The sequence below is a fragment of the Magnolia sinica genome, chromosome 1 (assembly GCF_029962835.1).
Source record: "Magnolia sinica isolate HGM2019 chromosome 1, MsV1, whole genome shotgun sequence".
NCBI classification, from domain to species: domain Eukaryota; kingdom Viridiplantae; phylum Streptophyta; class Magnoliopsida; order Magnoliales; family Magnoliaceae; genus Magnolia; species Magnolia sinica.
In genome coordinates this window covers 116846817-116868731 of record NC_080573.1, presented here as the reverse complement: position 1 = coordinate 116868731, position 21915 = coordinate 116846817, and the positions used below count along the sequence as shown (strand labels likewise).

The 21915-nt window shown below is 38.8% G+C and overlaps 1 protein-coding gene and 1 non-coding gene across 3 annotated transcripts in view; both read left to right on the top strand.

Moving 5' to 3' along the window:
* Nucleotides 1-4304: 4304 nt before the first annotated feature.
* LOC131255344 (transcriptional corepressor LEUNIG-like) overlaps nucleotides 4305-21915 on the top strand; it is a 67760-nt gene continuing 50149 nt past the window's right edge. The window contains exons 1-3 of one of the 2 annotated variants that reach the window (XM_058256048.1): nucleotides 4305-4479; nucleotides 5330-5427; nucleotides 5531-5640. In XM_058256048.1, the coding sequence (XP_058112031.1) occupies nucleotides 4448-4479; nucleotides 5330-5427; nucleotides 5531-5640 (240 nt within the window). In that variant the 5' untranslated portion in view covers nucleotides 4305-4447. The remainder of the gene's footprint in view (nucleotides 4480-5329; nucleotides 5428-5530; nucleotides 5641-21915) is intronic. The other variant, XM_058256046.1, reaches the window with a different exon arrangement.
* LOC131223063 (small nucleolar RNA R71) lies at nucleotides 16519-16625 on the top strand. The gene has a single exon (XR_009160280.1). It is a non-coding gene; the product is annotated as a small nucleolar RNA R71 (small nucleolar RNA).

The window sequence follows — 21915 nt, the reverse complement described above, 5'->3', positions numbered from 1 at the left end:
AAACATTATAAAGAACCTCATCCGTGAGACATAAACAGATTGAAGATAGGGCCTTCTTATCAAAGGTATTCCATTCATCATCAGTCATAGTAGACTTTTTCGGCTCAAGAGCACCATCCTCACCTTGCTTGGTTAAGGAACTGATCATCTTGATCTTTCATAACTCAAAGTTATTTTGGCCGGAGTACTTCTCAATATCATAGCTAGTACTTCTCATTATTGCTAATCCTGCAAATTCAAGCCTGTGCCCCAACAATATCTCTGATACCACTTGTTGGGATTTGTGTTGCGGAATCACACAGAGATAGATCTAGGATAGTAATCCAAAAGCACCAAACAAACCAAAGCAGAACACAGATATTTAACGTAGAAAACCCTTGCGGGAAAAAACCATGGCACAAAGCGACATAATTCTACTATGAAAGAAGAGATTACAAGGATAAAGAACTTACCCGGCTTGAGCAATCCTTAAACCTCACCTTTCTCACCCCTTGAAACCTTAGAGCCTCCTTTTAGAAACCCTAGAACCTTTTTAGAAGTCTTAGGATGCCCTTAGAATACCTCTCTGTCCTGTATACATCCTTTTATATAGCTTTAGAAAGAAACCAAAATGGAACATGAAAAAAATTCGCAAATCCTGCGGATTCGCAAAAAAATCTGCGTAAATCGTTCGATGTCATCGAACTACCTTTGATGACATTGAATAGACGCTAAAAGAGTCCAGCAACTAAACATGGATATTGTGAAAATTCTCGATTGCTCGACCAATCTTCGACGTCATCAAACATGTATTCGATGTCATTGAAAGCTCTTCAATGTCATATAAAATAGCAACAATATGTCCAGAAACCAACCGAGGAAATCCAGAATAAATTCAATGGATCGAGCACTGTTCGATGTCATCGAAGGTGACATCGAACAGACGGTTGATGGCATCCACAGACCCTGTATCTGACTAGATTTAAGACATCAAATACAAAAGAGGGAAAGAGCTAGAAAGAAAGTTGACCAACATTTTAATGAACCACTTAGTTATTTCCTATTCGTGCCCTATTTTACTTATGGAGGAGAGGCAACCGACAGGGTGTTGGGTATGCTTCACTTACCTTAAAGAGCCCTTTGCGTGATTTAACCTTAAAACCTTGTTTTGGGTTACTCTTGGGAAGCTATGCGAGACCCACTGTGATGTCCATAAGAGTGGAGAAATCCACTTTTTTCATCAGTTTCACCAACTCAAATTGGAAGAGCCCAAGAATGAGTAGATCTAAAATTCTAAGTGGACCACATGACAAAAAATAATGGGATGGAAACACATGTAGTGAAACCTTCTTGGGCCACTACGATGTTTGCATGTAGTTCAAACAATCCATTAAGGTTATTCCCGTTGGGATGAACTTCTATGGCCTCATGAAGGTTTCAATGATGGGTATTCACTTCTCATTGTGTCCATTGGCATCCTCCAATTGAGTTTTAGCCTCATTTTTTAACTCATGTCTTATAATGAGCTGATGGAACATATGAATGGAGTGGTGATGTAGAGCGGGCCGTAGACCTATTTTTGGCTCAGATGGATAGAAAAAAGCCCGAACGAAAGTAGACGTAATCCACTAGATCTGGACTCTGTCTTACGTAGGGCATGATGTAATTGGGCCATAGGCATATCTGGATCAGAGAAAATCGTTTCGGATTGAGAAAAAATGATGTTCAAAGCGTAAACCATAAATCAACCATAACTTTTGATCCGGAATGAGTTATGGGACGCACATCTGTTGTGGGGCCAATCGACACCTATAAGCTTGTTGCGTCGCTCCGTTTCATGAGAAAACGGATCCTTATTACTCAAGTCTCCATTTAAAAAAAATCTCACTATTTTTAGTAAATTTTAAGTTGGACGTAACTTTTTCTTCTTAAGGTTTAAGTATTTGGTGTTTCCCTGGAATTTACTTTTTATCATGTTTGGAGTTATCCTAGGTAGTTAGATTAGAATTTATATATATATATATATATATATATATATATATAGTTAAGTTTTAATTTATTTATTGTAAAATTCTTAATTAAAATTTCATTTTATTATTTAAATCATTGTAAGTTTAGTTGACATATATTTCCCAATACATTATTTACAATTTTCTCAAACGCTGTAAATTCAAGAGTCATTACACCTTGTACCAATAAGTTGATTATCTCTGTTTATCCCTTCGTGCTCCTCCCTATGTCAAGTAGACGACATCACATAATGGGTCACCGTACAATGGTTGCAATCCATAAGGGTGGGCCCCACCTAATACAAGATCAAGGTAGTCTATTGACCACAATATCCTTCCTCCCTCTCTATTATTTTTGACCAATGCTAATTCCAGGTGCACTGTCACCAAGCAGTACATATGCCGAATTAGCACGTGTGAGAAATCAAGGATGTTCAGATGGTGGTCCCACTCATCAGATGAAGCAACGCATGCAAGGAGTCACCTTGTGTTTGGGTTTCCGAGTTCCTGTGACCCAAAAATCTGTGGGGCCCACTGAGATGTCTTCATGACATTCCATTTATAAGTTCCCCAACTCATGGTAGGAGGAGGAGCAAACAATGAAACATGCCCAGGATTTAAGGGTGCCACATACAAGGAAAAATAAGAATGGGAACATCCACCGTTGAAATATTCTCTGGGCCCGCTGTGATGTTGCATTGCTTCTAACCCCTTTGTGAAGAAAAGCACAAATATTAGCTTACACCAAAATTCTTATAAACCCAATGAGGTTTTTATGGTTTAGGTTTAATTCCTTTTTTTTTTTTTTTGGTTTGGTCCACTCGATTTTGGGATCTTGTGGCCGTATCATTCTTTTCTTTGATTCTCCTAGTACAATTTAGAAACCAATGAATGAAAAGGATTCCACAAAAGTATGAGTGCTACTATAGAACTTGGGTTTGCTTGGCTGTAGGTAAATGGTGGTGAACAATGGTAAAAGCACAATAGTTGCAAGTGTGGACTGTTTGAAAGGGATGTGAAGCTCAAAAATCCAACCAACTTCCAAGCCAAAACTTTGTAGCCCCACGATGTTGTGTTTTATGTATACTGTCTATTTATTTTATTAGACCATTTTAAGGTATAATTCCAGAATGAGGTAGATCCAGGGCTTGAATGGACAATTATCCATTGCTGCCTGTAGTGTGGTTCAACGGTTAATGACGTTCACTTGAGCCTTGGATCTATCCCATTTTTTGGCTCATAACCGAGAATGACCTTGCTCAACAAGTAACAGGCGTGTTTTAGCAGGCTTCACACATTTTTGTCCTGTACACAATACCTGCCTCAAGTCAAATACCTTGTATTTGGAACCTTGGTTTTGAAATATTATCAAATACAAATCCCCATATTTGAAATACCTTGTATTTGGAACCTTGGATTTAGAATCCCTTTCTAAAAGTATTTATAGGGGTTTAAATTTAATTACTAAAACAATTTTAATATTCTTAATTAGTATACATATGTAATGTTTGACCTAACGATTATAATAAGTCTATTAAAATATATACTTTAGCTGAAAATGATGAAATTTTAAGTTTCATGTGAGTTATAAGCATAAGAACACATCCATAATTTTTAACAATTGATTTACAAAAACAGTGTTTGCACTATACAATTCAACCCATTGAAGTAATTTTAGTAATGTAGTTGATAATAGATTATTTTGAGATATCATTAGTGGGCAGTGGGTACATATCTAATAAATTAGTATTCTAGTGACACACATGTTACACATGCCAATCATGGAAGGATTTTAAAATGCATGGTAGTTTCCACCTTGGATTTCAAACCCTCTTGAAAGGAATTTGAGATCCTCAAATCCATGGTGCCTAAAGACACCTAAGTTTAACTTACCAAATGGTGTGGTCCACTGCCACTTAAATTAAAGTCCAACATTTTTTTTTACAATCCAATTTGTGGACACTTGCTTATTGAGATTACCACCGGATATTTTTCATTTTTAGCCGGTCAATAAATGTCCATGAATCCGATGGCCAGATAACCAAATAAGCTTAATTTTTAGTTGATGGTACATCTAAACTTAGAACCGTAATTTGTACAGGTTATTTTGACTGACTTGTACGCCACGTATGCAACACCTAAGCGCACGCGTATCATCCATCACACTCGGCTAGAGTATCGAAAGTTGTTCTCTTCTCAGAAAAGTACTTTCCCAGAAATAGCGATCATTTGTCTTCCTCAAAGCCGCTTCCCGTTTTATTCTCATTCTCTACCTTTCTCTCTGTTTTGTTTTGTTTTTATTTTATTTTATTTTTTCGAGCTCTTTAAGAAGGGGCTGTTTTTAAAATCTAGTTATCCTTTTCTAAGTTTATTTATTTTTTTCGTTTTTCGTTTTTCAATTTTCTTTGAGAGAGAGAGAGAGGTCCTTAACATCTTTTCGAGGTTTTGGATTGAGAATCATGTCTCAGACGAACTGGGAAGCGGACAAAATGTAGGAATTTTCGTTCCTTCCTTATATCACCAGCTCATTTGGCTTTCCTTGTGTTGTTTTGTTGGTGATGTTATTTTTTTATTTTTTGGGTTTTGTTCTTTTGCTGGGTTGGTTGAGTTGGATTTTTTAGTTTCATTCATGAGTTTGTTGGTTTTATAGTTTTTTTTTTTTTTTGGTGAGTGTTTTCATTTCAGTGTTATTATTTTCTCCAGCGGGGGGGGGGGGGGGTATTTGGGTTTTCTGGCTCTGGTATTATTTGGGTCCTCTTGTACTTGTTGTTTGTTATTGTTTCATTTTATTTTTTTAAATTTGTCTTCTCTTCAAAATCTAATTTTTTTTTTTAAATATATATATATATATATATATATATATATATATATATATATATATATATATATCATTTTCTCTAGTTTTGATTTTCTTTCTTTAACTTTTTAGTTTTGGTTAGGCGTAGGTTTTTCAGATTATGTGTGTGTGTGCGCGCGTGTTAATCTGTTCAAGTAATAATTTTACAACCTCTCTCTGATGTTGTATTCTTGGGTTGTTAAAAACAGGTTGGATGTGGGTTTTCTGGCTCTGGTATTATTTGGGTCCTCTTGTACTTGTTGTTTGTTATTGTTTCATTTTATTTTTTTAAATTTGTCTTCTCTTCTTCCATGCTTGGACTTTTTTTTTTTTTTTTTAAAATATATATATCATTTTCTCTAGTTTTGATTTTCTTTCTTTAACTTTTTAGTTTTGGTTAGGCGTAGGTTTTTCAGATTATGTGTGTGTGTGCGCGTGTTAATCTGTTCAAGTAATAATTTTACAACCTCTCTCTGATGTTGTATTCTTGGGTTGTTAAAAACAGGTTGGATGTGTACATTTATGATTATTTTCTGAAGAGGAATTTGCATGCATCGGCAAAGGCGTTTCAAGCTGAAGGAAAAGTGTCTTCGGATCCTGTTGGTAAGTTTACATAGATATTAGTGAAAAAACATATTTTGATTTTTGAAATTTTCCTTTCTCCTTTTGGGTTCGTTTAAAGTTTGTGGCTGGTTTGGGATTTCAGCGATTGATGCACCTGGTGGTTTTCTCTTTGAATGGTGGTCTGTTTTTTGGGATATCTTCATTGCCAGGACAAATGAAAAGCACTCTGATGTTGCTGCCTCTTACATTGAGGTGAGAGCTTTTGTTTCCGTTTATCATCTTGGTTATCACCTTTCTGTTGATCAAGGTTTTGAGTAAGCATGTTGGTGTGTGTATTGGTCAGGCCAGAAAAGAAAACATATAGAACACCAGAATCTATCTTTGTTTGTTTGTTTGTGTGTGCACGCGCGCGCGTGTGTTATAAACATTTATTCAATGATGTATCAGACCATTCTTTCATAAGAATGCTGTTCATCAGTTTGGCCTGCTGAAAGCCAACCAAATAGGCACTAATCCAGCACAAACCAAGCATGATTTGGTGGATTAGGGCTCATTACGTATAAATACAATAAAAAGAAGATTTAAAAAAAGAAAAAAAGTGATTGATTACCCCTCATGATATTTCCCAAAATGGTCCGTTCCCGATATTTCCCAAAATGGTCGGTTCCCTTTTGATTCATCGAATCCCACTAAGAATCTTGTGTTTCTATCCTCAACAGAGGCCTAAATCTAGGCTAAAGTTAGTTTCTAGGTTTTCTCCATGGTTACAATGAATTAAGAAGCAGAAAAATGAGAGAAGAAAACAAAATTCAGAGTAGGGCCTTTATAGTGGTATCAGCATGTATCAGCCCGTATTGGTTGACATGGTCCATTTTTTCATAACTGACAAATTCATCCCTGTAGTGTGTAATAGTTGTGGCTGATATGGTTACGATATGGCTGTATTAGTAACTGATAATTAAAACCCTGCTGTTAATATTCATCCGCATCTTCCTCTTTTTATCCATCTCTATCATGTAGGCTCATGCTTTTATTGCATTTGTGCTCTTTGTTTTCTACTTGGACATTAATGTTGGGTTGAGCAAGGCTGTCTAATATGCAATTTGGTTCAAAACTCAAATTCCATGAAAGAAAGAAGGAAAAAAAAAAAAAACCATGAATCAGGTATATAATCATTGGTTGTCGGCAATGTTGTCATATCACATATGCAATTGCACAATCGCATATGTGGTCGCATATAATTTTTAAATTTTTTTTGAAATATTTTAAAAAATCAGAAAAATAGGGGAAAAATAAGAAAAAATGAAAAAAAATATATATAAGAAACTAGAGGGAACTTTCCTAAGTTAATGGATAACTAATGCATATGTATGGATAACTAATGCATATGTTTAAAATACATTTGATTGAAATAAAATCAATTAAACAATAAATTAAACATCAAGTTATCAACATTCGATAATATAGTTAACAAATATCAACTAACACTTAGTAAGCAAACAAAATGAAGAAGCTATTTATTTATTATTAATTGTAGAAAATGAAAATATAATTTACAAGTCAATAAGTTATACACTAAGTCACTAACAAAATAATACTAAGTGGTAAATGCGACTACATACATTGATTTATTTGCTATTGTGGCATTTGATCACCACCACCACTGTCATCATCTGAGTCGTCTCCTTCTTCTATATACACTTTTTCTTCTTATGTTTCTTCATGGTTTGTATGTACTAATACTTCATCAACATCCAATGGTGGATCTTCAGCTTGATCATCTCTTCCTTCTTCTATCTCCTCAATCTCTTCCATGGGTTGACTACTACTACTTCCCCCTCATTTCGAGCAGAAGTAGAAGTACCTTCTACAGGTGTTGATCCTGAATGCGACATTTTCAACTTGCGCCTATGTCAGGTCTTCACTAGTAAATACCGGGTCCCCTGTCTCTACGAGGTACTCGTCATATGCATCCAGCTCATGTAAGCAGATAAAGTTAAAGAAATCATGCTTTTCTTTCCTAGTCTGTAATCTTTCTCACAATTTTTGATCATATTGGACGAAGACCAAGTCATTGAGATTCTTTTGCTCAAGGCGATTCAATTTCTTGGTGTGAATATGCATGAAAGAAAGTGAATTTGACATTAGCTAATTAACTAATTGGCTTACACTTAAAAGTTGAAGTTACAATTACCAAACTATAAGTCTGTAACATACTAACATATTAACATTTTCATTCCAAACTTATTGACGTGCTCTAGTTGCGTTTGCAATCGCAGGCAGAACACTTGAGTCTAAGAATCCTCATGGCCAGCTTTTTAAAAGTTGGATCCTTCCTATTTGGGTCCACTCCATTAGCAACCCATCAGTCAGCTGAGAAAAATAATTTAAATAGGTTCTTTAGAGAGAGTTGTCTCGCACCTCTAGGTATTCTCTACCTACCCACCTGTGTCGGTTTTGGGTACAGGTAGTGTTCGAAGTATTGGTATTGCTACAAGTTTTGATGGACAGGGATACGGAAACAATATCGATATTGCTGATAATATCGTTGATAACCAGAAATGCGGGAAAACATGAGAAAAACAGTGGAATTTTCAGCGAAACTTCAGAAGATGTTAAAATGCACATACTTGCATATTTAGAAATTTTAAAAAATGCAAAAAAGACCTTAAAAGCATGTGTTGTTGTAAGAAATTAATCCAACCATCCCATCTGGCCTATTTAACCATCCAACCTTCCATTCAAACATTCATCGATATTGCAAATTATCAACAACACGTGATATTTCATTAAGAAATCATCAACAATCGAAAAGGAAATGAAAGATTGGGGTCTCAATATCGCGCAAGTTGCGAAATCGTTAATATCGAGACATTATTAATATTATCAATGACAAATTACATACAACCATGTGCCCATGAAAAAGAATTGAAATAAATTTTTTTCCCAATTAACAAAATTTTGATGATATCAATACATTGGCGATATTATGAAAATATCGTCGATACATTGTTCACTCCCCAAGTATAGGGTTGCGATGTAGTAATAAACTCGGTAAGACCGAGGTCGAATCCCAAGGGACTGAAACCTGTACGTAGTTTGAAACTCACTAGAACTAGAACTAGATTAAGATGAAATCTAAATCGAATGAATTTTTGAGGAATAATAGTAAAATACTAAGCTAAAACTTAAGGAATTCAGAGGAAGGAAACTAGGGATTCAGAGGATCCACTTGTAGAGATCAGGGAGATCTTATGCCTGCTTTAAGAATCATGGAAATTAAACTGAACTTCCTCTGATATAATTTTAAAGAGATGAAAGGTATATGAATTAGAATGGATTCCATCACCAAACCATGCCCAGGAGACAAAGCAGACAATAGAATTAAACTAATTACCAACCAATCATCATGCTATGAAGGTTAGGAAGGGTACAGTCATCCGACCATGCCCAGGAGACGATGGTGAACAACAGGGCTTCCTGACATCATAAACATAAAAAGGAAAGGAATATGATCAAAGCTATCGCAGACCTATTGTAATTTTAGTCACAACAGACCATTAAAAACTAAAACATTCCATTAAAATCAAACTAATATCAAATTCAGTGTAAATAAAAAACACCAGCTAAAAGTCCCCCATCACGCTACAAGCTTCACCTCTTAGCCCTAGCTAAGAGGTTTAGCCCAACATGATTGGGCTTGATCTCTCAAATAATAATAAATAAAAAAATAATAAAAAAATTAAAACTTTAAAGAACAAAACTCTCTATCTTCTCTCTCTCTCTCTCTCTCTCTCTCTTGCAATCGTCCAAGCCCAAACCGAGATTTTTTCTCCTCTTTCTCATGTCTTTCTTTATAGGCTGATGGAGGCGGTGGCCGCGTGATGTCGGTGAATTCCTACGCAGCTGTCAGTGGAAACTTGCAGCGGACGTTTTTCTTTGCGCATATCAGGTGCGGAAATTTTATGCAATCCCTGCGTACGATCTTACGCTGTGTTGAAAGTGGGGCCCATTATCGGGAATTACTGAAAAATCCAATCCATTCATTGGATCGCCCTCGAAAATTCGGTAAAATTGGACAATTTTTAGACCGAATTTGGTGTCCCACCCGTCTTTTCCGTTGCACCGTCATTCTTCTGTTTGGACAAATCGAGACTGATCTCCGGTGTATCTTGAAATTTCACCACCTAGGCCATGTTTATAGGGCCCTTTTAAGCCTGATGGACAGTCCCAATTATCTGAATGATCGACCATGGTGGCCCACAGGAACGGAACGCAACCTCTGTTGCGAAACAGAGTTGACGCACGTCACGCTGTGATGGCTGGTGTCCCACTGATTGACGTCAGGAAGAAAATCCACACTGTCCATTGAAATGCCATCGAAAAACCGTTTGGAAACGGTTTGTTTGGCTTAGATTAGGTGTGGTCCACCGATCTTTCTGCTTCGCCGTCCATCCTGTGTTTAACGACTAGGAAAGTGAAGAAACTTGCATGATGCCAAAAGGAAATCTAGGCGTGGGTTAAACCCCCATTCCGGATGCAATGGATGGTTCAGATCTGCCAAAGGGATGATGGGTGGGGCCCACTAGCCAAAAACGGCCAGCCTGCGTTCGTCCGCTGGACGCTGGTGCGGAAAGAAGACGGGTCAACCGTCTGTTGACCGCATCGGTCGTCTGGTGCGGCGCGCGCGCGTGTACCCCATGTACACGTGCTGTACATGCGGGGTCCAGTGTGATGTACATGTGGAATCCGTTTCGTCCATTCCCTTCCTCATCCTATTTAACGCGTTGAGAACAAAATTGAAGCATTTCCAGATACCAGGCGGGTCCCAAATTACTGATTTATGGGCTGATCTGTCCGTTGGGCCACTTCCAGAGGGATCCAATGGCTGAAATTTGACGTGTACGGTTAGTTTTTGGTCCTCGAGCTATGTATAAAGTTTTGAGCCGAACAGATGATGGAAACCCAGTGATCTTGCATTCTGGCTGACTTTCAGGTCGTTTGAGCTTCAGTTTCTCGATTTTCGCGGATCCCTGGCTTGTGATTCCGTCGATCTTGGTCCCCTGGAGTCCGTCCCTTGCCTTTAGTGTCATCAGAGCGTTAAATCCATACTTTAAGCTTCCTTTTTAGTCCATGCTCGGAAATACACTCTGCATCACAAACATGATTAAAGCGGGCCATTAAAGGGTATCATGTTCGTCAATCCAAGCAATAACTGGGGTCTAATATGCAATATTTGACCCTCAACACAATCCCCAACTAGCATTTTGCTAATCCTGAGCAAAATATGCGAAAATAAGTTGGAAATTACAGGACAATTTCTATAAAATTGAATGATTTTTGAAAAATAATCCAGATCCTAGAATTCTATGATTCATGAATGTTGGGCATTACTATCTCCTGGACTTGTGCGCACGATAAATTCATAGTCGAGTTCGAAGTATTAATCCATCAATCAGAACAATTCTAAACATTAAGTTCCATGGGTGTATAGTCTAATCTCGGCTCATCATCATTAAAATTCACTTCTCTATCTCAGAATATCATTGGTAACCAACACAAGAATTACCAAAACTTGCCTCACAAATCATCTTTTCATCATTTTTTATTTTTATTTTTATTTTTCTAGTAAAAGTAACGTCAAGAAGGGGAATCAAATCCTCACCTACAGGGAGCAAACCTATGATGAAGACTGTACACCCAACTTTTTTCACATATCATCCATGGGGAATTAAATCTACACCTATAGGGAGCAAACCTATGGTGTAGACCATTCGCCCAATCCTTTCAATTTCTCAGGTTAGTTCCTTTTAAGCTTAGTGATCACCAAATTAATCCTTCAATATCGAATGAAACCTTAATGTTACGAAATTCCAGAAAAATTTAAAAATTTTCACAATTTTTGCTCAAGACCAAGAAAACACTGATTAGGAAACCTAATCTCCCACCCCCAACCTAAAATCTACATTGTCCTCAATGTAAAAGAAATAAGCATGCAATGCACATGGGACAACGAAAATATAAGAGGAGTGATGGAAAGATAGTACCTGGACGAAAGAATCAAGAGGCTTTCCAAAGATATCTACGTAAGAGCGGGTCAACACAAGAGAGAAACCAACAGAAGAAAAAAATAACAAAAATAAAATTCTACCTACACCACTTTCGCAGGTGCTCTCGATTGCATTTAGCGTATGCAACAAGCCTTTAAACCCCTAGGTTGCCCCTAGTGGACGAGTTGTAGTCTCGTGAGGGTTTGTAGCAATGTTACCCACAAACATTTGAACTAACTAAAATAAAATAAAATAAAATAAAAAGCTGGGTTGCCTCCCAGGAGCGCTAAGTTTACCGTCTTCAGCCAGACAAATAAAGCAAACTACCCTAGTCTTATGAAAGCGATAAACCTACCTATACCTCCATCAGACTAGGAGATCAATCCTGGTAAACAGGAGCAGTCAGAGGCATGGACATGTCCTCTGAATCAAATTTCTCGACAAATTGTTTTAATCGATGTCCATTTACTTTAAACTCTTTGCCATTGTCGGGATCTCTTATCTCAACGGTCCCATGCGGATAAGCAGTAACAACAATGTAAGGGCCGGTCCAACGAGATCGAAGCTTACCCGGAAAGAGATGAAGTCGAGAGTCATACAAAAGGACTTTCTGACCTGGCGTGAATGATTTCCGTAGAATATGTTGATCATGAAATGCCTTCATCCTGTCCTTCTAAATTCTCGAGTTCTCGTACTCATCGTTCCGGATTTCTTCAAGTTCATTTAATTGAAGTTTACGTAGCGAGCCAGCGTTGTCCAGATTGAAATTCAAATTTTTGATCGCCCAGTACGCTTTATGTTCCAACTCCACAGGCAAGTGACAAGCTTTCCCATAGACAAGTCTAAAGGGAGACATTCCAATAGGGGTTTTAAAAGCAGTACGGTATGCCCATAAGGCATCGGTCAATCGGATTGACCAATCCTTACGATCAGAGTTAACCGTTTTCTCTAGGATATGTTTGATCTCCCTATTGGAAATCTCAGCTTGTCCACTTGTCTGTGGATGGTATGGGGTGCTCACCTTGTGAGAGATACCGTATTTCTTCATTAAGTTCTCGAATGGTCTATTACAAAAGTGTGAGCCCCCATCACTAATGATGGCTCGAGGCGTCCCGAACCGCGAAAAGATGTTCTCTTTTAAGAATTTAATGACCGTGCGATGGTCATTATTTCGGCACGGAATTGCTTCGACCCATTTAGTGACATAATCTACGGCGAGCAAAATATACAAATTTCCAAATGATTGGGGGAATGGTCCCATGAAATCGATGCCCCAACAATCAAATGCTTCTATGATAAGGATGGGATTCAAAGGCATCATATTTCGACGGGACAATGCTCCTAATTTTTGACAACGCTCACAAGCCTTGCAAAACTCATGAGTGTCCCTGAACATAGTGGGCCAGTAAAAACCACACTGCAAAATCTTGGCTGTGGTCTTTTTGGCAGAAAAGTGACCACCACATGTGAGTGTCAAAAGGAGATGACACTCTGATGCTCATCGTCTGGCACACATCTCCTCAAGATTTGGTCTGGGCAATATTTAAATAAATATGGATCGTCCCAGAAAAAGTTGCGTACCTTGGTAAAGAATTTCTTCTTATCTTGTGCAGTCCAATGTGTCGGTATGGAACCTGTGGCAAGATAATTAGCAATATCAGCGAACCAAGGTGAATAGGAGACTCCAAACAATTGTTCATTAGGGAACATGTCATTGATATGTGTCGTTTCAAGGGAATCAGAGGGATTAAGGCGAGAAAGATGGTCAGCCACTACGTTCTCTACTCCCTTTTTATCTTTTATTTCTAGGTCAAATTCCTGGAGTAGGAGGATCCATCGTATCAGGCGGGGCTTAGCATCATTCTTAGACAGAAGATACTTGAGCGCCGCGTGATCAGTGTATATAATGATCTTGGATCCAATCAAGTAGGACAAAAAATTGTCCAAAGCGAACACTACGGTCAAGAGTTCCTTTTCCGTAGTCGAGTAGTTCACTTGGGCAGGATTTAGAGTCTTACTCGCATAATGAATAACGTAGGGTTTTTTATCTTTTTGCTGGCCTAGAACCGCCCCAAGAGCATAATCAGATGCGTCGCACATAAGTTCAAAAGGAATGCCCCAGTCGGGTGGTTGTATGATGGGTGCACTAGTCAACATGCCCTTAAGCTTAGTGAAAGCTTCCTGACATGTCTCAGTCCACTCGTATGGTGCATCCTTTTGAAGTAGATTACATAAAGGACGAGAGAGGAGACTAAAGTCCTTTATGAATTGCCTGTAAAATCCTGCGTGTCCTAAGAAGGATCGCACGTCTCTAATGTTCTTGGGTGGAGGTAGGTTAGAGATAAGATCGATTTTTGCCTTATCCACCTCGATTCCTTTGGACGAGATAATATGTCCAAGGACAATTCCCTTATGAACCATGAAATGACACTTCTCCCAATTAAGTACCAAGTTCTTTTCTTCACATCTTCTCAGCACACATTTAAGACTCTCCAAGCACTCGCTGAAAGATGAACCGAAAACAGAGAAATTGTCCATGAAGACCTCTAGATATTTTCCCACCATGTTAGAAAAGATACTCATCATACATCGCTGAAAGGTGGCAGGGGCATTACATAATCCGAATGACATCCTTCTGTAGGCAAAGGTGCCGTAGGGACATGTAAATGTAGTCTTTTCCTGGTCCTCAGGGGCGATTTCAATCTGATTGTAGCCCGAATACCCGTCAAGGAAACAATAATAGGAATGACCAGCTAGCCTTTCCAAGATTTGATCAATGAAGGGCAAAGGAAAGTGGTCCTTCCTCGTGACGGTATTCAGCTTCCTATAGTCAATGCACATTCTCCAACCAGTAGTAACTCTAGTTGGCACGAGTTCATTATTGGCATTGGCTACGATGGTGATCCTGGACTTCTTAGGAACTACCTGAGTTGGACTCACCCATTGACTATCGGATATGGGGTATATGATACCCACATCCAATAGTTTAAGAACCTCGGCCTTAACCACTTCCCTCATGTTTGGATTTAGTCTACGTTGTGATTGCCGAGCGGTCTTAGCATTATCCTCAAGATATATGCGGTGAGTACAAATCGAGGGGTCGATCCCCTTGAGGTCCGCTATCGTCCATCCAAGGGCCCCCTTATGCTCAATGAGAGTAGATATGAGCATACTCTCCTGTTCTCTCTCCAGGTGGGCAGAGATCACCACCGGGTATGTCTCATCTTGACCTAAATAGACATATTTCAAATCAGAAGGCAAAGGTTTTAGGTCAAGCTTCGGTGGCTTGAGGGTAGATGGTAGAGGCACTACATCGGTTTGGGGCAACTCTTCAAATTGTGGCCTCCACCGGTTAACTTCAAGTACCGGTGCAGTATCAAGCAAGGCACACGTCTCCCTAATCATGTCATTATCAAAATCATGGGAGTGGGCCAGACACATCTCTAGAGGGTCAAAGGATAAGGTCAGAGGTGTCGTATCTTCCACTAAAGAGTCAATCATGTTAATGTCGTGGAAATCGTCATCATCCTCTAAGTTTCTGCCGTTATTGAAAAAGATGTTTGACTCCAATGTCATATTCCCAAAAGACATAGTCATGACACCATTCCTGGAATTGATAATTGCGTTTGAAGTGGCAAGGAATGAGCGACCAAGAATGACGGGAATCCGAGTGCTCATGTTATTGATAGGTTCGGTGTCCAGGATGATAGAATCTACAAGGTAGTAAAATTTATCAACTTGGACCAACACATCCTCAATTATCCCTCTGGGTACACGAACAGAGCGATCAGCAAGTTGTAGTGTGGTTAGGGTGGGTTTTAATTCACCCAAACCTAACTGTTTGTATACCGAGTAGGGAATCAGATTGATGCTCGCTCCTAAGTCGAGAAGTGCGTGATCAATTCGATGGTCCCCGATTACACATGATATGGTTGGGCTACCAGGATCTTTGGATTTCTGTGGCACGTATTGCTTTAGGATGACACTCACTTTCTTAGTCAAGAAGATCTTTTTTTGAATACTCTGCCGTCGTTTGGTCGTGCATAAGTCTTTTAAGAATTTGGCATATGAAAGTATCTGTTTTACGACATCAAGCAGAGGAATGTTGACTTTCACTTGTTTCAACACCTCTAGGATATCCTGAGAGTTAGAGAGAGGTTTTGGTGCGACCAACCGTTGGGGAAATGGAGCAACTGGCTTTTCTAGAAGTTCTGGTTCTAATTTTTGTGGGGCCTCACTAGATCCATTATTGTTGTCCTCTTCTGGTTCTTGAGGCTTTTCGAGCCTAACCGGAAGGGTTTTATCAATGATCTTCCCACTCCTAAGAGTGGTGATGGATTTAGCGTGCCCCATTTGATTTGAAGAGCTGGGATCACTTATCTCGTATTGCAGTTTAGGATTGGGGAGCGGTTGTGCAGGAAGCATCCCCTTTTCTATAACCGTCATATGTGAATCCATCTTTTGCATAAAGTCTCGCATTGCCTGGGTCAGCTCTTGCATGGAATTTTGAACCGGTTCTTCTTGAGGTTTCCCCTGATTTGGATTTTGATTGAAGAGACCTTGAGGGGTAGCAGTTTGTCCATTTCTCCAACTAAAGTTTGGATGATTTTTCCAACCAGGATTGTACGTATTAGAGGTTGGTCCATTGAAAGGTCTTTGATAATTATTTATGGCATTGGATTGTTCATTCAACACTTCTTGAAAGGCGGGTCTTGTAGGACAATTTTCAGTTGTACGAATGTTGCAATCACAGATGCCGCAAACACTTTCATTAACCTTATCCTTCTTTCCTTCCATGGCCTCAACTTTCCTTATGAGCGTAGTCACTTTATACTTGAGATCATCCTCTTCTTTCAAGAGATACAATCCACCTTTCTCCTTAGATTGAGTCGGCCTAGACGTGGTGTTTGGTTTTAGGTAATAATCCCATGATTGTGTTTTTTCAGCAAGACTATCGAGGTAATCCCATACCTCGTCAACATTTTTATTAATGAATTCTCCATTACACATTGTCTCGACCATTTGGCGCATGGAAGATGTCAGTCCATCGTAGAAAAAATTTGTGATGCGCCACCTTTCAAAGCCGTGTTGTGGGCATGAACTGACCAAATCCTTGAACCTTTCCCAACATTGGTAAAATGTTTCATCCTCCTTTTGGGTGAAGTTCATGATTGCTTTTCGAAGGGTAATCGTTTTATGATGTGGAAAAAATTTCTTTATAAATTCCCTCTGCATATCATTCCATGTGCCAATGGATCTAGGACGCAGTGAATGTAACCACGTCTTAGCCTTCTCCTTTAAGGAAAAAGGAAAGAGTCTCAGCCTGACTGTGTCCTCAGACACATTTTGAAAATATAAAGTGGCTATGATCTCATCAAACTCTTTCAAATGTAGATATGGTTCTTCAGATTCAAGCCCATGGAACTTAGGAAGGAGTTGGATAACCCCTGGCTTGATGTCCATATGTCCTGCATTTTCAGGAAAAATCATGCATGAGGGCGTACTCACCCCCGCTGGTTGTAAATAATCTCGTAAAGTACGAGGCGGGGGTGCTTGATGCACCTCATTCTCATCCTGAATGTCTTCCACCCTAGGTTGGGGTAGAAGAGGTTGGTTTTCAGCCATCACTTCAATTAACTCAGGGGATTTCGAGTGATGTCTAGTCCTGCGATGGATAGTTAACCCTTCAACCAATCCTCCTTCAGTCAGGAGACGTTGAGTGTTGTTACGGGCCCACTTGGGCATGAAACACTCACAGCCCTCAATTAAATTTGAAACCTAATCCTAAGAAAGGAAAAGAAAATCTAGAAGGAAAGAGCGGGTTGGAAAGAAGTTACCAAATTGGAAGCCCTAAGTAAAAACCTGCAAAAGAAAACAAAACAAGTCAGTTTCTAAAGAGAAGATCTAAAATTAGAAAATCATTAAAAAGAAAGATAAAAGTAAACTAGTTTCTAAAAGAAGAAATTCCTAAAGGAAAGTGAAAAATTCTAAAAATAAATTAGGAAAGTCCTAAACTAGAGAGTAGGTTACTAAAAGAGATCTGGAAAATAGAAAGTAGAGAAAGAGCTTACCGAATTAGAAATTTCTATCTTAAAAGCCTACAAAATAGGAAAGTTAGTTTTTAAACAAAAAGTCTACAAGTAGAAAATTTCTAAAAATAAATTAGGAAACAAAGTTAGATTCTAAAAGAGTTAGAATTAGAAAGTCACTAAAAATAGAAAGTTAGTTTCTAAAAAGAAGACCCAGAATTAGAAAGTTTCTAAAATAGAAAATCCAAACCTAAAATTAGAAAATTTCTAAAACTCAACCCTAATTCTAAAAATAGAAAAAGTAGAGGAATTAGAAAGGGATTATCAATTTAGAAGTTTATGTCAGGATCCTACAAAACAAGAAAACAAGTTAGTTCTAGAAATAAAAATCTAAAACTAAAGTTAGTAAAATTCTAATCTTAAACTAATTCTAAACCTGATTAATTTCAGAGAATCGCAACCGTCAATCCTCGGCAACGGCGCCAAAAACTTGTTCACTCCCCAAGTATAGGGTTGCGATGTAGTAATAAACGCGGTAAGACCGAGGTTGAATCCCAAGGGACTGAAACCTGTACGTAGTCTGAAACTCACTAGAACTAGAACTAGATTAAGATGAAATCTGAATCGAATGAATTTTTGAGGAATAATAGTGAAATACTAAGCTAAAACTTAAGGAATTCAGAGGAAGGAAACTAGGGATTCAGAGGATCCACTTGTAGAGATCAGGGAGATCTTATGCCTGCTTCAAGAATCATGGAAATTAAACTGAACTTCCTCTGATATAATTTTAAAGAGATGAAATGTATATGAATTAGAATGGATTCCATCACCAAACCATGCCCAGGAGACAAAGCAGACAATAGAATTAAACTAATTACCAACCAATCATCATGCTATGAAGGTTAGGAAGGGTACAGTCATCCGACCATGCCCAGGAGACGATGGTGAACAACAGGGCTTCCTGACATCATAAACATAAAAAGGAAAGGAATATGCTCAAAGCTATCGCGGACCTATTGTAATTTTAGTCACAACAGACCATTAAAAACTAAAAACATTCCATTAAAATCAAACTAATATCAAATTCAATTCAGTGTAAATAAAAAGCACCAGCTAGAAGTCCCCCATCACGCTACAAGCTTCACCTCTTAGCCCTAGCTAAGAGGTTTAGCCCAACATGATTGGGCTTGATCTCTCAAATAATAATAAATAAAAAAATAATAAAAAAATTAAAACTTTAAAGAACAAAACTCTCTCTCTCTCTCTCTCTCTCTCTCTCTCTCTCTTGCAATCGTCCAAGCCCAAACCGAGATTTTTTCTCCTCTTTCTCATGTCTTTCTTTATAGGTTGATGGAGGCAGTGGCCGCGTGATGTCGGTGAATTCCTACGCAGCTGTCAGTGGAAACTTGCAGCGGACGTTTTTCTTTGCGCATATCAGGTGCGGAAATTTTATGCAATCCCTGCGTACGGTCTTACGCTGTGTTGAAAGTGGGGCCCATTATCGGAAATTACTGAAAAATCCAATCCATTCATTGGATCGCCCTCGAAAATTCGGTAAAATTGGACAATTTTTAAACCGAATTTGGTGTCCCACCCGTCTTTTCCGTTGCACCGTCATTCTTCTGTTTGGACAAATCGAGACTGATCTCCGGTGTATCTTGAAATTTCGCCACCTAGGCCATGTTTATAGGGCCCTTTTAAGCCTGATGGACGGTCCCAATTATCTGAATGATCGACCATGGTGGCCCACAGGAACGGAACGCAACCTCTGTTGCGAAACAGAGTTGACGCACCTCACGCTGTGATGGCTGGTGTCCCACTGATTGACGTCAGGAAGAAAATCCACACCGTCCATTGAAATGCCCTCGAAAACCTGTTTGGAAACGGTTTGTTTGGCTTGGATTAGGTGTGGTCCACCGATCTTTCTGCTCCGCCGTCTATCCTGTGTTTAACGACTAGGAAAGTGAAGAAACTTGCATGATGCCAAAAGGAAATCTAGGCGTGGGTTAAACCCCCATTCCAGTTGCAATGGATGGTTCAGATCTGCCAAAGGGATGATGGGTGGGGCCCACTAGCCAAAAACGGCCAGCCTGCGTTCGTCCGCTGGACGCTGGTGCGGAAAGAAGACGGGTCAACCGTTTGTTGACCGCATCGGTCGTCTAGTGCGGCGCGCGCGCGTGTACCCCAAGTACACGCGCTGTACATGCGGGGTCCAGTGTGATGTACATGTGGAATCCGTTCCGTCCATTCCCTTCCTAATCCTATTTAACGCGTTGAGAACAAAATTGAAGCATTTCCAGATACCAGGCGGGTCCCAAATCACTGATTTATGGGCTGATTTGTTCGTTGGGCCACTTCCAGAGGGATCCAATGGCTGAAATTTGACGTGTACGGTTAGTTTTTGGTCCTCGAGCTATGTATAAAGTTTTGAGCCGAATAGATGATGGAAACCCAGTGATCTTGCATTCTGGCTGACTTTCAGGTCGCTTGAGCTTCAGTTTCTCGATTTTCATGGATCCCTGGCTTGTGATTCCGTCGATCTTAGTCCCTTGGAGTCCGTCCCTTGCCTTTAGTGTCATCAGAGCGTTAAATCCATGCTTTAAGCTTCCTTTTTAGTCCATGCTTGTAAATACACTCTGCATCACAAACATGATTAAAGCGGGCCATTAAACGGTATTATGTTCGTCAATCTAAGTAATAACTGGGGTTTAATATACAATATTTGACCCTCAACATACACTTATGATACAAGCATTGCCTAGAATTTACATAGTCAAAAATATTGATGATACATTGGCGATATTGATGCATTGACAATATGATGCAGGACACATGATTTAATGCTAGCATGCAACGTGGAGATTATGAAAGAGTCCATAAAGTAATTCAATTAACAAAAGATGCTAACCTACTAAGCAATTAATAGTAAACAATAGGAAATAAAATCTGATTTAACCTAAATCACATGCCCGCATGCTAAGAAATCACACAAATCAATTAAAACTAGGACCGATGGAAGGATAAAACTTTCAATTTAGCATAGGTACATTCCACACTCAAGCGACAAATTTGTAGATTTTATGATTAGGGTTAGGAGGGGAAAATTTGAAATATGGAGAATTAGGGTTTATGGGAATTGAGGATTTTGGAATTAGGGTTTTTAGAAATTGGAGAAAATAGAAAATTGAAGATGTAGGGTTTAAATGGTTGTAATGGAAGGGAAAAGAGGAAGACGAGAATAAGAAGAATAGCTTTCGAAGAAGAGAGAAGAAGGATGTAAGACGAAGAATACCTTTCGAAGAAGAAGAAGAAGTAGAAGAGGAAGGATGTACCTTGGAATCTACCACCAAACAAGCTTCTACCCTTCCACAATTTAATTGGAAGGGAGCGTTTTTTCAAAAAAATCCTAGAAAATAAAGAGGAAAATTCCTTCACACAAGAGAGTCTCTCTTCCTTTTCTCTTCTCAAATCTCTACTAGGGTTGGAACTCTACTCCCCTTTGTGGTTTTATAAATAAAAAATTCAAAATTAAAATTCAACATAATTACAACTATGCCACTTAAGTGATCCATCATCCAAAATAAGAAAACTAAAACATTTATTATCAATCCCAACCATCAAATAAATCCTAAAAATAACAAAAAATATAATGAAAGCAAGATCAGCGTCCAAGGGGCCTAGATTAGGAAGATTTGGTGGCCCAATGGCTTGATCGACAATATCCAACGGTCGGATCGACACAAGATAGAAATCCTATGATTAAAATAATCTCCTAAGTATCCCACATGCATCATCCCAAAGTGGGGTCTTCCTGATGCACGTCCAATGCAAGTGGGGTCTTCAAAATGGCCTGGCGGGCACCATCTGAAACTCGTCTCCCATCCACAAAGAAAGATGCGTTGATGTGGGTGGTCGTCTCCATCTCTGGTACACCCGAGTAGGTCATTTGATGTCCTCATCACAATACAAGCGACACTTAGAATTTACATAGTTGAAAATATTGGTGATTACATTAGTGATATTGATACGTTGGCGATACTTAGCGATACATTGCTAATACTTGGAATTTCGGATACTACCAGTGTTATCGGTATCGCTATCAGTGTTATTGGTATCACTGAGTTGGAGAAAAAGATAATATTGGAGATATTTCGATAATATCGGAGATAATTCGAACACTGGTTACAGGTACCCCTTTGTTGAAGGTCGTTCGAGCTTTTCCTAGGAGTATGGCATAGGTTACTTCAGTGCTAGATTAGACTTTATAGATTAGATTGTAAAAAAATATTTGTAAGAGAGTTAAAACATTCATAATACTTATGGCGCAATTTCATTTTCCGATGCCTCATAATGATGTCCCTTAAGAATATATCCTCACTCTTTGTATAGAAGTCTAGTAGAGCTGAGATATTGTCCTGTTCTTCTCTATCTTGGATTATTTTTTTCGA